The sequence below is a fragment of the Erigeron canadensis genome, chromosome 3 (genome assembly GCF_010389155.1).
Source record: "Erigeron canadensis isolate Cc75 chromosome 3, C_canadensis_v1, whole genome shotgun sequence".
NCBI lineage: Eukaryota > Viridiplantae > Streptophyta > Magnoliopsida > Asterales > Asteraceae > Erigeron > Erigeron canadensis.
In genome coordinates this window covers 27,955,823-27,972,262 of record NC_057763.1, presented here as the reverse complement: position 1 = coordinate 27,972,262, position 16,440 = coordinate 27,955,823, and the positions used below count along the sequence as shown (strand labels likewise).

Sequence of the window (16,440 nt, the reverse complement as noted above, 5' to 3'; positions counted from 1 at the left end):
GTCGCATCTTAAGTTGGACCTTTTTTTCATTAATCTGATAAATGAAAATCTCCATGATTAATTATTGATGATGATGATATTTTAAATAGATTGATAATATAAAATTCATGTTTGCAGATAAAATAAAAAGAGGGAGTCATTGAAGTATATGATGGTTGATTGATTAAAGTATTTGCAGATCACAGGTCGATTTGTTTGATTAGTAGAAATAGGGATAGAGAGTTTGATGTTTGGAATAAAAAGGTGTGTGAGATTTCAGAGAGAGAGGGGGGGGGGGCTCAGAATTATTTTTTGGGAAGGACTAAGGGGGCTCAGAATTATTTTTAGGAAGGACTAAGGGGGCTCAAAATTATTTTTGAGAAGGACTAATATGTAAATTGTAAAAAGTTGTAGTTATTGAATTTTATTTTATGAATGTCACATAATCAATTTAAAAAAAAGGGTAAGTTCTTTTAATAGATAGAGAGAAGAGAAGAGATGGTCTAGTAAGATTTTTAGGCGGATTAAAATCATTTAACTCCCGGCTTTACGGTCTTATATAATTGTCGTTTGCGGTAAACTCCCAACAAGTCCAAAGTCAAATCCCAAAGTCGAAACACTATTCAACTCCTAATCTTCAAATCATTGCTTTCTCCTAGATTCATAAATTATATCACTCTCTAAGTAGATAATACGTACAAATAATTTTCTATATCTATAAAATAAATAAATTATCCCCAAATTATATTATATTTTGACATAAAATTGCCCCAAAATTAATGCAACAACAATCGCCGCCGCCGCCATCATCATCATCCATGACTCCTTTCAAAAAACGTCTTCTTCATAGAGTTGAAGACCCCAAATTTGGTACAATTTTTATATAAATTTCATTACTTTTATATATGCGGTTGTTTGTTTTTTATTCAATTTCAATACCCATTAATAATTTTTGTTATAGTTTATGTTTTTTTTAGTATTAGTTATTAGGAGTTTTTTCGATTTAACAAATATGTGTATAATTTGGAACCGATTATTTATAAATCTCTTTACTTTTTTATATTGGTCTATTTATTTTATATTCAATTTCAAAACCCATTAATGAATTTTGTTCTAATTTATATTTTTAGTATCAAGTAGGAATTTTTATTATTATTATTGTGGTTAATTTTACTAAATGAAAGTATGTTTTAGTTTGTGAAAGTTATTATTATTAGGTAAATCTTGACTTTATTTTTGATTAGTTATTAATATGATGATTAGAGATATGTTTTTGTTGTTGGTAGGTTGATTGAAAGGTTTAAACTGTAAGTGGTGCAAGTTTAAAAATAAGCTCTTCTTAGTAAGTTGGATATGAATTTTAGTGGTTAATAGTTGTTTTTAGTAAGACCATTTATGCCGTTTTATTCACCAAGTAATCCGTTTGTATTTCTCGAAGATTTTGAACGAGTTTGAAGTTTAAGTGTCTTAGGTCTAAAAAATGGTAATTCATTTAGTTGAATGTAACCAAATGGTGGTATCTAGGACTTTAGGTGGTTTATAAACCAAGAGGTGGTGGGATCGAGTTTCAACTGAAGACACAAGTTTGTTATGGTGTGTAAGTCTTTGCTGTTATAAGATATAGTTTCTTAAAAAGATGTGCTCTATTATATAAGAAAATTAACTCAAATGTGTTTTGTGCATATTGATTAGTTGGTCAATCATAGATCTGGCAATCTTCTAGGAAGCAGATACATGTGTTTCAGTAACTTTTATGTTTTTCCACGCTTCGACAGCTTATATATGTGTGTACAAACAAATATATAAGTTGAACCTACATCTTGAAATTAGTTGGCCCAAATTTCATTCATTAAAATTAAATCTTTGTTATAAGGAAGTGGGGGTATTTACCGCATGTACTTGAATTTTTTTTGTTGTGTGTTTGTATTTTAGAGGAAAAGGAAGGCGAGCAGTATGTAGTAGAAAAACAAGAGAGACCGAATATTGAGTATAAAAATTCCTCTTATGAGGAAGAAGGGGAGTATCAACGAGGAGTTGACCAAGTTCGAGGAGAGAGATCTGGTGGAGAACACATGACCGAACGAGATGGGAAAGGTGAAGAGGAAGATCCAAGTGAGGATAATTTTTATGATGAACATGGTTTTGATCCAGATGGTTACAAGAAAGAACGACATGATGTAGTTAGAGAAAGGCAAAAAAAGAAAGAATTAGAGGTATTTGTTGGGGGTCTGGATCGTGAAACTACTGAAGTAGATCTTAGGGAGGTGTTTAATCAAGTGGGTGACATTACTGAAGTGAGGCTGTTAATGAATCCGATGACCAACAAAAACAAAGGGTTTGCTTTTATACGGTTTGCTACTGTTGAACAGGCAAGACGTGCTCTTAATGATTTCAAACGTCCAACGGTATTCATCTTCTACTTCTTTTTTTGCTTTGCATATAATCTCGTCTCATATACATTGTAAGTTGACGTTTTGACTATTTTAGATTAATGGAAAGCAATGTGGAGTGGCTCCAAGTCAAGATAGTGACACTTTGTTTGTTGGTAACATATGCAAAACATGGTCAAAAGATATGGTAAATTATATTGACTTAATACTCAAATGGAATCTCTATTTTGCTTTTTAACCTGATACCTGAATTTTCAATTATTTAGCTGAAAGAAAAGCTAGTGCGTTATGGCATAGATAAGTTTGAGGAGTTGACATTGGTTGAAGATACCAAAAATGAAGGTATGAACCGGGGCTTTGCTTTCTTGGATTTTCCCTCTAGAGCAGATGCTTTGGAAGCTTGTCGACGGCTGCAAAAAAGGGATGTCATATTTGGAACAGATCGGACGGCCAGAGTAGCTTTTGCTGACACCTTTATCGAACCTGATGACGAAATCATGGCACAGGTATTGTATATAGGCGCAAGTTGAAAGCCTCGTATGAATGTTACTTACCGCTTATATGCATTTTGCTATGTTAAGAACTCAAGATGTAAAAAATGAATGGGTCAGGTGGGTGTGTTAACATGTTCATGTGGTTCTTGGGTCACAATGGGTTAGAATTGCATGCAGAAAAGGGTCATATGCCGATCAGGACAAACCGGCTGGTTGACCTGGAATTTTCTTGCCCCTCTCTAAGAAATTTTTTTCTCAATAATGTCTATGTCAAGCTTGATTAAGATAAACGATCCTATTTCCATAGTATTCTTGTTTTCGGAATAAGTGATTTAGGGGTTTTATTCATTCGCAATACTTGGGAGACATTTGACCTATTTTCTGTTGGCCAATCTTGTTTTGTCCATCTGATCCGTTAAAGATTAACATTAAACAAACACCCATTCATATGTAAATGGGTCAGAATGGCCACCTCTAGTTACCACTTATCCACTAATATTCTAAGATTTCGGAAATCCAGGTGAGGACTGTATTTGTTGATGGTTTACCGCCTTCTTGGGAGGAGGATATTATAAAGGATCATCTACGACAGTTTGGGAAAATTGAGAAGGTTGAACTAGCTCGAAATATGCCTGCTGCTAAAAGGGATGATTTTGGTTTTATAACATTCAGCACACATGAATCTGCAGTATCTTGTGTTGATGGTATTAATGATTCAGAGCTTGTTTTCAGAAACAAGAAGGTTTCTTCTTACATCAGTTCCTTCTCATTATCCTAAATTTTCATCTTATTATGTATATGGTTCAGAATACGGGTCTCACGAGAACTAATTCATGTAGGTGAAAGTTCGAGCAAGGCTTTCTCGACCTCGCCAGAGAGGTAAATCTGCTAAATATGCACGAGGAGGTTATACAGTTGGCGCGGATAGTTATGGAGGTTACAGTAGCTCTTGGGAGCCTAGTGGGAATCGGTTGGATAGTCATAGGTTCGGAGACAGGGGTAGAAGAAGCATTCGAGATCGTAGTCCATATGATGGGGGTCGTAGAAGGTCATTCAGCTCTAGAGATGACCGAGGATACGATGTCTCTGTTTCTGATAGAATTGGTAGCAAAAGACCATATACTTCTACTGACAGATCCTTAAGACGAAGATCTCCAGGTATGCACCAATAATCCCATGCAGTGATCAATTATTATGCTGTAGTGAGGCTATACGAGTTGATAGGTGGCACAATGGGTTGGTTAGACGATAGATCAAAAAGTCTTTAGGTCATTATTCAGTTTGAGTCGACCTGTTTTGACCCATTATTCAACCTGCCATCTTGCCACTTCTTATTATAAGAAAATACTTAACTTTTGTCTCGGTTTTTCAGTTTATGAAAGGAGCAGCTTTAAAACAGAATACACGAGGCATAATGCAGGCATATCTTCAACTGAGAGACCAATCTATAGAGATTCTTACTCTTCACGTGGAGCTGGGTACATGGAAGAGTCTTCCAGGACTGCTACTCGGGTTCCTAATAGGGGAAGTTCCCAACTTTATGATGATGACGATGACAGATACATGTATATAGAACATCCATCAAGATACAATGATGGCAGTAGCCGGAACTTTAGTTCTACATCTGGCTTAAAGCGACCTTACTCATCAATTGTAAGTCGACAACATATCTTTACAAGTTTCAATTTGACCAATCTGCCTATAGATGAGTTGATTCTATTTATGCCGTATCTCTTACTGGTAAGGATCATAAAAGGACAGGGGGTGATTGGGTCAAAACTGGGCCAAAGTGATTTTCTTATGCATAAAAGCTAAAGATTTCACTGAAATATTATTGAGTAAATCTGCTGGTTGTAATTACATATGTAGCAAAAATGCTTTTCTTAGCCAAAAATTTTATATGAAAATTGTTTGGGTCTGCCTTACCTGTTTCATTTCTTACACACAAAATTTACCCGTTTGTGCTGTTACTCAACTTAATTGTTTTTGCGTCATTTACTTATATTTGTTCTATATCTCTAATTACACTTTATATTTTCCAATATCTGAAAAGCCTGTTATGTGTAGGAGGAACACCATCCTCGCTATAGCGAAACATCTAGGAGGCAGTCAAGGCCAGATTTTGACTATGCTAACAGTTCAGAGTTGGTGTATAATGATAGGGCATACGGAAGTGAATCTACAAGGTATGTCATCTTTCAGTTTCCCGTAAGTCCTAGAATTGAAATTTGTAATAATGCTAAAAAAATCATTACATGTTCCTGAAAATGTATGCTTTTTCAGGGTAGCACATGGGTCACGTTCTGGGTATAATGGAAGTAATCAGGGTTCCACAGCTCATTCCCATGGACTATATGATAAGAATACCTCCAATGTAGGCTATAGAAGAGGTATAAATACTTCTAGTCACTATCAATTTTACCGATTTTGTTAACTTCAACTAATATGACTTCTGGGCTTCTGGCTATCAAATTTATTTCAGCAGGAATTGACAATGAGGAACCAGAAGAGATGTACTCCAGATATGGCAGAGAACGTGATTCGCGAGACTACATCCCTTCACGATCAGATGTATGCTCCATTTTCCTTTACTAACATTAGTTTTTCATTCAAGGTGAAAAATGAATTTGGCAGGTTGTGTAATGGGTCAAAATGATTATCTTTGGTATTACCAAAAATGGATTGGTTCAGTATATACGTTAAGTGTGTCTAAAATGGTTATTGATATTTTATTCGTTCCAGTACAATTTAATTTTTTGAAGTAAAATAATTTTTGTCTATGCATTAGAAAGATAATCGACACTCAAGACATTCTTCCTTTTAGGTCTTTTTTAACTCGTTGGACTAGTTAAATATATAATATAACCCGAATCGACCCTAATAAAGTAAATTGTTCGAAATTGGTCTCTCTAGTTTATATTTTGCTCTATTGTTCTGCTTTTTGTTCCTAACATTATGCCAATATCCTCAGATGCGTGCAGATTCATACTCTCCTCCCTACTCAAATCACCGTGTGACTGATGGCTATGTGGGTGGCAGGGGTTCCGACTCATACTACTGAGGTGAGTTTTACCACACAGGTAAATAAATAACAAAGAGAAAACAGGTTTTATGACTTGCAGCTTCACGCCTAGTGTTTGTGTGTGATTTAGAGGCTTAAATTGGTAGTTTTGGCTCACTAAATTCATAAGCTGTATTGGGTACGTATTGAGATGGGAAGGAGGTCACGGGGTGTAATGGTTATAAGAGGATTTTGTCAGTTACTTCAGTAAGACTCATTATGTATGAATATGTAGTGAAGTGTTGGAAATGTGTACCATTGTATTATTGAGATTTCTAATATGAACCATGGATAACAGTTAAAAAGACTTCATGAATGTTTTTCTTTGAGATTGCAATACTTGACATACAGAATTTATGCTTCACTAGAAGGTTATCTTGGCTACCCCTTGGAGGATATATATCATAAAAACATTTGGAGGGTACACATTGGTTTGAACAATTTCAAGTTATATATTCTAGATTTTGAGATTCTTTTCAACATGTTCAAGTGGAGGGTAACTGATTCAACAGGTAAGATTTAGATATGGAGCATCCCGTGATTAGCACTGTTTTATCATCTGGTCATTGATTCTGAATCCTTTTTATGAGAGTTGTGGATATTCTTTATTTGCAAAAAACCCCCCCTCATATATCAGCAGGATACAATAGTACAAAGTGGTGTTGGACTGCTACTTTAGTTGTATAGAATGGGTGCCCCAAATAATACAATGGTTGCCCCAGTTAATCTTGAGAAGCAGGTAAGTATAATTTAAAACGCTCGATATCCTCAAACCATTTTATCATCTTGAGGTGCCAGTTGAGTTAAATTGTCGAAAGTAAGAGATTGTTATTCGTATCCTAATGGATTTAACATGTCTAATCATGCAACCGGGTTAATCTTTTTCTGCCAACTTTTCAAGAAGGATAGGGTGGTTACGTATTAATAATCTGATAATTAAGATTCACATGAAATTAGATGGTGTCAGGCGTCCATAAGCTAGATGTCGGTGCCCTTAAATCTATGACTAGAATCAAGTTAATGGGCGATATGCATGCTTGATCATCCTTGATTAGATTCTATGATTCTAGCTGTGAATACATTTTTTGATTTCTGAGTCCCTATTATAGATTTTGGTCGATCAAAGTTTTTTATTTTATGGGTTCTGTTGTCAAGATATGGGAAGAAATGGAATCCGAGTATGGGTCTGGATAACTCGTTTCTGGGCTGAAGCTTTTGAAAAATGTTACTGTAGTGTAAACTTTTTGCTTCTGAATTCTTCTTGGCTTTGAATCATATCTAGGAGGGTTTTGGTTTATTTTGGTTTCATCGGCATTCTTAGGTTTGAATTGTTCCATGCTGAGCGACCATGTGTACAAAGACTTATGCTTTTGGATTCTGTGCTACCGAGTTCTAGGAGTGGTGGTATTGTATGACCACTTGACAAAATGACTGCATCGCCAGGAACCTTAAAGCTGACCACCTTCATAGTGTTGTAGATTTCCACTCCAAGTGTTCTATGCTCTGTCAGAATTTCTATTGTTCTGTTCTCGAGCATTAGTGCCTATCTGCATCATGTTGTAAAGTTTAAGTCCACCTATCAACGGACAGGTCAAATTGGACACCATGTTGGATAACAATCAAATTTTGAGTTTATCACCATATCAAGAGTTTATGCCCCTCTCCCAACTGCTTGAGATTGAGCTTGAAGTTATACTTGGTGGCTTATTACTTTTAGACCTCTAGTAGCTCTGTTTTTTTCTTTCCCAAAAGTTAATCCAAACATGAATTTCTTTTTTCAATAACCAATAGAAGTCTTTTTCTTTAAATCATTATCTGTAAAAGTCAAAAAGCTTAAAGCTTAAAAAACTATTTAAAGAATGGGTCAAATTTGACATTTACAGCAATAACCTTTTATCCATATAGAATGGGTCAAATTTGACGTATATTGTTAAGCATTTATTTATTTTGTTGCTTGTTTAATATGCTTCGTTTACCAATGCTTTGATGTCATCACATTATGTGCTATAGCCTATAGAGTATAGATATCAATAACTAAGAAATTACTATGATAAAAGAGGTTTGCTGAAAAGGAACAGGTTTCATGATTAGATTTCCTATCCATTAATCTCTTTCTCTATTACTTCATTTTTTACTTCCCTTTTATTTCATATATTTGTAATAAAAAGTTATCACATAACCTTATAGATATTTTTAATTTTAATTTTTTATTCTGTGAAATCTATAACCATAACCTACAAGCTACAACTATTTCCAATCCTTTAACATACTAAGCGTATCCTTAGTTTTTAAATGGATGATGTTGTATAGGCTAATTCAAAATTTCATATCATGCATTAGACTTCATTAATCTTCATATTATGTATCTTCCCGGTATGAGAGCTTAAGCTTAATGTAATTATAAGTTTAAGCTCACAAGATCTGTTTAACTTTGATCTTCACTTAAAAAAAATAAAATAAAAAAAACCTCTTGCCAAATGAAGCTAACCTGAAATTCTGTTTTTTTTTTTTTTTGTTACATGGCATTCTCGATGGTAAACCGCATATACGAAATGTAAATTCAGTTGTCAATACATTGAAACGACATGTTACACGAAACCTGTTAAGAGCAAATACGAACACGACCTGTTAAGGATTCGTGTCATTTTTCCGAGACACGAATACGACACGAAAATTAACAGGTGCACCTGTTAAGATCTGTTAAAAAACCTGTTAACATATATTCTATATAACTAATACTTAAAAATAAAGAGAAAATGAAACTTGTGAAAAAGATTCTTCTATTCTATTAATGAATAAAATGAAAATTGTTTTGCACTAACTACACTTCCAATTAAATCTCAGCAAATATATGTATTAGTAGCATTACATAGCAGCTCATTAAACGATTTAACTTGTTATATATATTGACCAATGTATATATCAGTAGCATCACAAGATGGCACTAACTATACTTTTATATATATATATATATATATATCAGTAGCATTGTAGCATAATAGCATTACATGGTTTACATCGGATCATATACACATTAAAATATTAGATTATATTTATAATAGTTATATATCAAAGTACATGATCAAACTTTTCAAATTTTTAGTATTGTATATATGTATTATCTTAACAGGTCTGGACCTGTTAATATTCGTGTCTTAACAGGTTCAGACTTGTTAAGACACGAAACCTATTAAGATGAAACACGAAACCTGTTAAGAACATGTCGTGTCGTGTTAACAGGTTTCGTGTCAAAATTGCCAGCCTTATTTATTTAATATGAATGCATTGTTTTTAGCTCTTTTATTTCAATTTTATTGCATTCAATGCGACGAATACATGTGCAAAACATTTTGTGGGGTACAACCTTCACAATCAAACAATAATGCCACGTAAAAGATTGTTATTCTTAATTTTGGCTACATTTCCACGTACATGTGTAAAACATTTTGTGGGGTTAGTAGGTAATTAGAGGCTTAGAATGCGTGTACTAGGATGTATTTTTATCATACGAGTATTAATTGTTGGTCACATATTAACTTTACGAGGAAACACAACATGTATTTGTCACATAGCAAATGCATGTTTTTGTGTATTGCATGATATTGAAATATTTGATTGAATTTTCGTTAGCCAAATGCCCAAATATTCCTCCTGTCGTACGTTGTTAAACCTTTTTGTTCGGTTGTCCCTCTCTATGTATTTTCTTGAGTAAATCAATACACATTTTTTTTATTGTTTTATATTAATTTGTATGTCTTTATTTTCCATTTTTAAACTATCAAAAACAATAACCACATTAATAAAATACTGATAGAATGACTAAAGGGCCATTTACAACCCTAAACATAATTCTAACAATTTTCTCAACTTTAACGTGTTATATCAAAATCCATATTGACTATTAATTAAACACTATTCACATCAAACTCATTCAGTTTTAACCTAAGTTTTTACATGTCATATCATCATAACCAGCAATGGTCTTACACCTAAAACAGACAAAATTCCTAAAACTAACTAAAACTAACCAAGACAACCACCATCACCATCGTCCTTACATTACCTAAAGCTGACGAAATTTCACCCACCATTACCATCCCGACAACTATAATAAAAAGCTTCCGACGACACAACCGTCAATGTTATCCCACAACCACCACTATCATCCGGACACCAAATTAAAGAAAGTGAAAAGTTTCTATGATAATAATTAAATTATGATATCTATTAGCATGCATGTGATTTGATAAAAGAAAAATGAAAAGAAAGCTAAGCATATCATCATATCATGGATGATTTTAATTGAATATCTTAACTTAAGTAGCGTTCATATTATTGATAATTATTAATATTTTTAAAAAAATGGGAAGATTGAAATGAGATATCTTTGTAGGATCCTTGGTCCGATCTTGAATGGCCAATGGGATTTTTTTTTTTATCCAAACACATGTATAGATACGCATGTCAATGATTTTTTGAATGTGAGTCAAAATTCATCAAAGTATTTGAACATGCGTTATGATTTTCTCCATGTGTATAAGGCTGAACATATCTTTTTTTGTTCATTAACAGTTCATGAATATAATCAAAAAAGGTTTCGTTATGCATTACGTTTTTATGTTTATTATTCATTTTGTAGCATCAAGTTATTGTGAATCAAACAAGCTCAGTAGATCATGTAGAGTTTATTGTGAATCAGGTTAACTTTGAATTATTATGAATCAAATTTATGTTTAGTAATTATCAATAAAATCATAAGTGATTGCTGTGCATAATTAAGATGTGATGCGTTGAAATTATCACATGTAACAAGATATAACTTTCTCATTACAACCAATATGTTGTTTGTTCACAATTTTTTTAAGAAAAAAAAATGTATAAATTAAAATAATTTACATTTTTTTAATAGCATATTAATCTATTTATACTCTTACATTCCACGAAACACTTCGGATGGAATCTATGAATATCGAAAAACCTCATATGGCCATATTAATGCATCCATATAAATGTAAGAACATGGGGTTTAAATGTGAAAAGCTCTACAAAATCCCAGCCGAGATAAAAAGTTTTAAGTATATATAATGAGTAAAACTTAAGCGCCTAAACAATTCATTCGTGAGTAATTGGCATTTGACATCTTAATATAATTTAGAAAAATTACATTAGCTTTTTTAACCCATATCTAGAAATTCTTCTAGAAACGAATCCGACATAAGAAAATTAATTCATTAATCAAGCTTCTTTTCATGTTGCCAAGTTTCAATCGATAATCACAAGGTTCACAAAACCGATTTTTGAATGACGCCATACGTTGAAGCGTTGACGTAATACGTGCTAAAAAACTAATATCACGAGGGACCAATATCACATTTTTGTCACATGGTTGGATCTAGGAACATTCAACGCTAAAAACGCAATATTAGTGATGTCACAAACTTGCTAGCTCGAAGTGAAGAACTTTCTTTTTGTTGCCATATGTTAAAAAAAAAAATGCCATCAAATACCGGTATTTTGTACTCCACAAGCGTACATATCTATTAAATTGATTTATTAGAAACTTTAAATCATCATTTTACATGACAAGTCATTGTATCGAGAATTGCTTATGCAATATATCCACACAAATTTTTTTGATCATATATGATATTACAAAATGTTGATGACGTAAAAAGTTTTGATCTCTTGATCATCATTATCACAAATTACTTCTTTTACATCCTAACCTATTCTATCCCTTACATATTTAGTTAAAATCTCAACAAATAAATAGATAAAAATGATAAATATAGCCCAAAAGTTATGTTTAATCTGCAAGACATGTTAAAAGTGCTATATTTTATCTATCACCTCCTGAATATATATTAAAATATAATGATATAATTCATGTCTAAACAAATTAACTGAGATTATATATATATATATATATTTGAAAGGTGTGGATCATCAACAAGGGATCTAACTTACGTTGTCTTAATCGGGTCTGCGCTAGAGAACCCCCTCACTCTCAATACCTAGTAGGAGGGGAAACCTTTAACTAAACTGCCCGAAGGCACGACATGTTTGCTCCCTCTGTAGGACTCAAACCTGCTTCACTGGATGACTTTTTTTAAAATTCCATTTAAATGTCTTTTCCATGTCTCGAACTCAAGATCTCTAGTATGTAAAGCTGTTGTTCAACCAGTGAGCTATAATTTGAAGTACATGTTTCATATTTTTTATTAAAATATTAAGGTACATAATATCTAGAGTATATATATCTATCTAAATAATATACTACGGAGTATGTAATTTCAAAGTTTGACTTTTAACTAATTAACATATATAAACACCCTAGTATATCAAAGAGTACATAACTCTAGACAGCTAAGAAACTGATGAAGGCACATTATATTGTTTAAAACTTTGTCCTTGATGCCTTTTAAACTGGTGTACGTACAAAAGACATCGAAAATTTTTTGTTCGATTCAGCCGGGGATGACGAACCATTTTATTTAATTATACTTTGACATAACAATATTTAAGCATTTCCTAAACCACCCTTAAAATATTTACCTATATATAACAGATCAATTAAACTGCGAGACTTATATATGAAAAAAGTACACTCGTGTTCAGTCGATCGTTTGATATGATGTTGGTTCCGTGAGCTCTTTTAGTCTTTCTTTAATCGTACAAAATAGTGTTTCACATTTATCATTTGAAAACATGAGTACTCTTGTACGTGTGGCGAAAAAAAAAATGTGTGGCCAAAAGACTCTGAGACTGAGAGCTCTTCTAAATTCTAAGTTGCAACCAATCTGATATTTATGACATACAAGACACATATAGTTGACTCGACTCTTATATAAACCAAACACGTCCTCTTAACTTTGAGCATGCAATTATATAGTATCATTATATACCTACACTTCTCACTCTCTAAATAACTCTCTCTCAAATCCTTAATCTTTATTTTTTTCTCTAGAATATATGGAACATTATTCTGGTCACATGGATACAAAGATTCCCCATGAAGTGGAGATCTTTTCTCATACCCCAAAATTATCACATCATGATCAACAAGTTAAATGTACGAGTTATGATAATGGTGTGAATTTGACATGGGAAGACCTATGGGTGACGGTTCCTGATGCGAAAAATGGTGGAAACCGATCCATACTTCAAGGCGTCACCGGATATGCTAGACCCGGTGAGATCCTAGCCATTATGGGTCCTTCTGGTTCCGGAAAATCCACCCTACTTGATGCACTTGCAGGTATATATCCTTTAACTTTTTTCAATTAAGTTGTTAATTACCTTAAAATGTTCCTTTTATTATTCATTTGAAAATTATTTCAAAGATCCCCACTTTTGAAGACGTATAATACTTGAAATACGTATAATACCTTAATGAACTTAATTTAAAACATCTACCCTTAACTCGTAAATAACTGCACTACCTCTTTTTACATCAGTAACTAGTATATATATGTATAGTTATGGGTTAAATTTAAAAATAACCCAAAACTCTAATCAAAAACTTTGTTAAAAGTCTGATGTAGTAGTTTGATTAACATAAGTTTACCATTTAAGATAAGTAATAATGTATTATTTGCTTGCAGGGAGACTAGACTCTAAAACTAGACAGAGTGGTGACATTCTTGTAAATGGAATCAAGAAAACCTTGGCATATGGAACATCGGTAAGTAGTCTCAACAAATACGTATGAAATACGTCCATTTTCATTCTAACAACAGTTGATATGCCAATTATGTATAGCAAAAGATTTGCATAAAAGCTTATTACCATTTACAGGCTTATGTAACTCAAGACGACACATTGATGACAACTCTTACTGTCCGTGAAAGTGTCTACTATTCCGCACAGCTCCAGCTACCCGACTTCATGTCAAAAGCAGATAAGAAGGAAAGAGCTGAATCAACCATAAGAGAAATGGGCCTTCAAGATTCCATGGACACGAGAATTGGAGGTTGGGGAGCTAAAGGCCTAAGTGGAGGCCAAAAAAGACGTGTTAGCATCTGCATTGAGATCCTAACACGGCCTAACCTTCTTTTCCTTGACGAGCCAACAAGTGGCCTTGATAGTGCAGCTTCATACTATGTGATGAGTAGAATCGCAAAGCTTGATCAACACGAAGGACGGACGATCATTGCATCCATTCACCAACCTTGTAGTGAAGTGTTTGAGCTTTTTCATAACCTTTGCCTTCTTTCTTCTGGAAGAACTATTTATTTCGGGCCCACAAGATCTGCAAATGAAGTATGCCTAATTAACTTCTCATTTCCAATACAAGAAATGTCAAATTATTTTTTATTTTAATTAACTTCATGTCTCTTGATTGCTTCAATATATAGTTTTTTGCTATAAATGGCTTCCCTTGCCCGAGTTTCCAGAATCCGTCTGATCACTTTCTTAGAACAATAAACAAGGATTTTGATGAGGTACTTAATTAATTTCTTAATTAGCAGAACATTTCATGTTGGTCATATATAGTACTTAATTAATAGTTGCTCTTGATCATATATATGATTAATTATTCAAATTAACAGGATATCGAACAAGGGTACACGGAAAGGAAACATACCGAGGAAGTCATTGATACCTTAATCGATTCATACAAGTCATCAGCAATTTTCCAAGAAGTTAACAACAGAGTTTCTGAAATATGCAAAAAGGTGAGCTAGAAGAATTACATAAATATTGAAATTTAATTAATATGGTCATATACATCATAGATTATACTTAGTTATGGTAATTATGGTGCAAGAAAAAAATGAGTAACTTTTGATAGCTAGGTATCTCAGGGAGATGAAACACTTGAAGAAAAGAAAAATCATGCTAGTTTCTCAACTCAAAGTCTTGTACTCACAAAACGCTCTCTAATCAATATGAATCGAGATCTTGGGTACTACTGGTTGCGCCTCGGTATTTATATAGTACTTTCCTTAGGCCTTGGAACCATCTTCTATGATGTTGGCTCAACTTACAGTTCTATTCAGGTAAAACATATATATCTTCATATATTGTTAAAAATATAACCATATAGTAAGATTAGTTAGTGATTTTAATGTACATTTGGTTTCAAATTAATTAACAGGCTAGAAGTTCAATGCTGATGTTTGTGGTGTCATTCTTAACATTCATGACCATTGGCGGATTTCCCTCATTTGTGGAAGACATGAAGGTGTTCGAACGTGAAAGATTAAATGGACATTACTCAACTGGCTCATTCGTTATAGCCAACACGATATCTTCAACACCATTCTTGTTACTAGTATCCGTGATTCCTGGATCACTAGCATATTACCTCACAGGACTTCATACAGGACTTGATCACTTTGCATACTACACTTCCATACTCTTTTCCAGTATGTTACTTGTCGAAAGCCTAATGATGATCGTCGCCAATATGGTTCCCAATTATTTAATGGGAATCATAATCGGCGCAGGGATCCAAGGCTTTCTATTGTTAGATGGTGGATTCTTTCGCTTACCAAAGGATTTACCAAATCCTTTTTGGAAGTACCCGTTGTTTTACGTTGGATTTCACAAGTATGCTTATCAAGGTTTGTTCAAGAACGAGTTTCAAGGAGCGAACTATGTTTATAACGACGCAGGAGTGCAAAAAATCATGGATGGAGCGTATATATTAAGAGAGCAATGGCAAGTTGAAATGGGTTACTCAAAGTGGATTAATTTGGTGATCATACTAGGGATGGTGGTAATCTATAGGGCTTTGTTTTGGGTTATAATTATGATTGTGGAGAAAGTTAAGTCTGGTTTATTAAGAGGCTTGATGTTCTCTTTTCCAAAGAAGCAGAAAGTTCAAGTGATGGCAAATCATCTAGCCACGCCTTCGCATTAATGAAGTATTTCTTCAGGGGATTAATGTATGTCTATATATGTGTTTTAGCAGCGTTTTAAACAAATAATAAATCGTTAAAAACATATGTAATTAAGGTTATTCAGTTTTCTAGCTTAATTGTGTCTAGGTTATTGAATGTGGTTGTTATGTATTTGAATGATTTTAGTGATATAAGAATGGTTATTACTTACCACTCAAGTGGACGTTTGTTATGATATGATCAATTTACTAGCTTAAATGAGATTGGATAATATGCTCATTTGAAAAAAAATTATATAGTCATTTTCCCTTTTATAGTTTTGAGAAGAGCTTATCACCATTAATATAGTGACAGGCACAAATAAAATACAGTATCTAGATTAACCTTTTATGTTGGTATGTTGTTTTGTTTTAAAAGGTGTCGATCACTAAATTCTTTTTATCTTGTTCGAAAACATGTCCCTATATTCGAGATTTTTGGTGGTCCTTATCTTGCTCTAAAAATTGCTACTACATTCTAAGTTTTTCATGATTGTTGTGGTTAGGCAGCTTTTACTCATCATAGAGCTGACGTTCAATTTTCAGCTTGGTCTTTGTGGGTTTTCTTGTGACGGATCTACATGATGGGCTTGGGCTAACCAGAGTTGTCTGTATACGTGGTCGTATGTT

General features: G+C 33.4%; 2 protein-coding genes across 6 annotated transcripts; both read left to right on the top strand.

Annotated features, from left to right (window-relative positions):
- The first annotated feature begins 642 nt into the window (after positions 1–642).
- LOC122591007 (heterogeneous nuclear ribonucleoprotein Q-like) lies at positions 643–7,732 on the top strand. 4 transcript variants are annotated; one of them, XM_043763188.1, is made up of 12 exons: positions 643–849; positions 1,912–2,384; positions 2,467–2,556; positions 2,636–2,875; positions 3,384–3,605; positions 3,703–4,021; positions 4,236–4,516; positions 4,931–5,049; positions 5,147–5,253; positions 5,346–5,434; positions 5,835–5,925; positions 7,246–7,732. In XM_043763188.1, the coding sequence occupies exons 1-11, from the start codon at positions 759–761 to the stop codon at positions 5,922–5,924; spliced, it is 2,121 nt and encodes a 706-aa protein (XP_043619123.1). In that variant the 5' UTR covers positions 643–758; the 3' UTR covers position 5,925; positions 7,246–7,732. The 4 variants fall into 4 exon arrangements, with proteins under 4 accessions (XP_043619123.1, XP_043619124.1, XP_043619122.1 ...); XM_043763189.1 differs by having other exon boundaries at positions 644–849; positions 5,349–5,434; positions 5,835–7,732; XM_043763187.1 differs by having other exon boundaries at positions 645–849; positions 5,835–7,732.
- Positions 7,733–12,805: 5,073 nt separating this feature from the next.
- LOC122593409 (ABC transporter G family member 1-like) lies at positions 12,806–15,990 on the top strand. 2 transcript variants are annotated; one of them, XM_043765818.1, is made up of 7 exons: positions 12,806–13,182; positions 13,529–13,608; positions 13,722–14,186; positions 14,282–14,368; positions 14,477–14,602; positions 14,732–14,926; positions 15,025–15,990. In XM_043765818.1, the coding sequence occupies exons 1-7, from the start codon at positions 12,897–12,899 to the stop codon at positions 15,790–15,792; spliced, it is 2,007 nt and encodes a 668-aa protein (XP_043621753.1). In that variant the 5' UTR covers positions 12,806–12,896; the 3' UTR covers positions 15,793–15,990. The 2 variants fall into 2 exon arrangements, with proteins under 2 accessions (XP_043621753.1, XP_043621752.1); XM_043765817.1 differs by having other exon boundaries at positions 12,807–13,182; positions 14,723–14,926.
- The last annotated feature ends 450 nt before the right edge of the window (positions 15,991–16,440 follow it).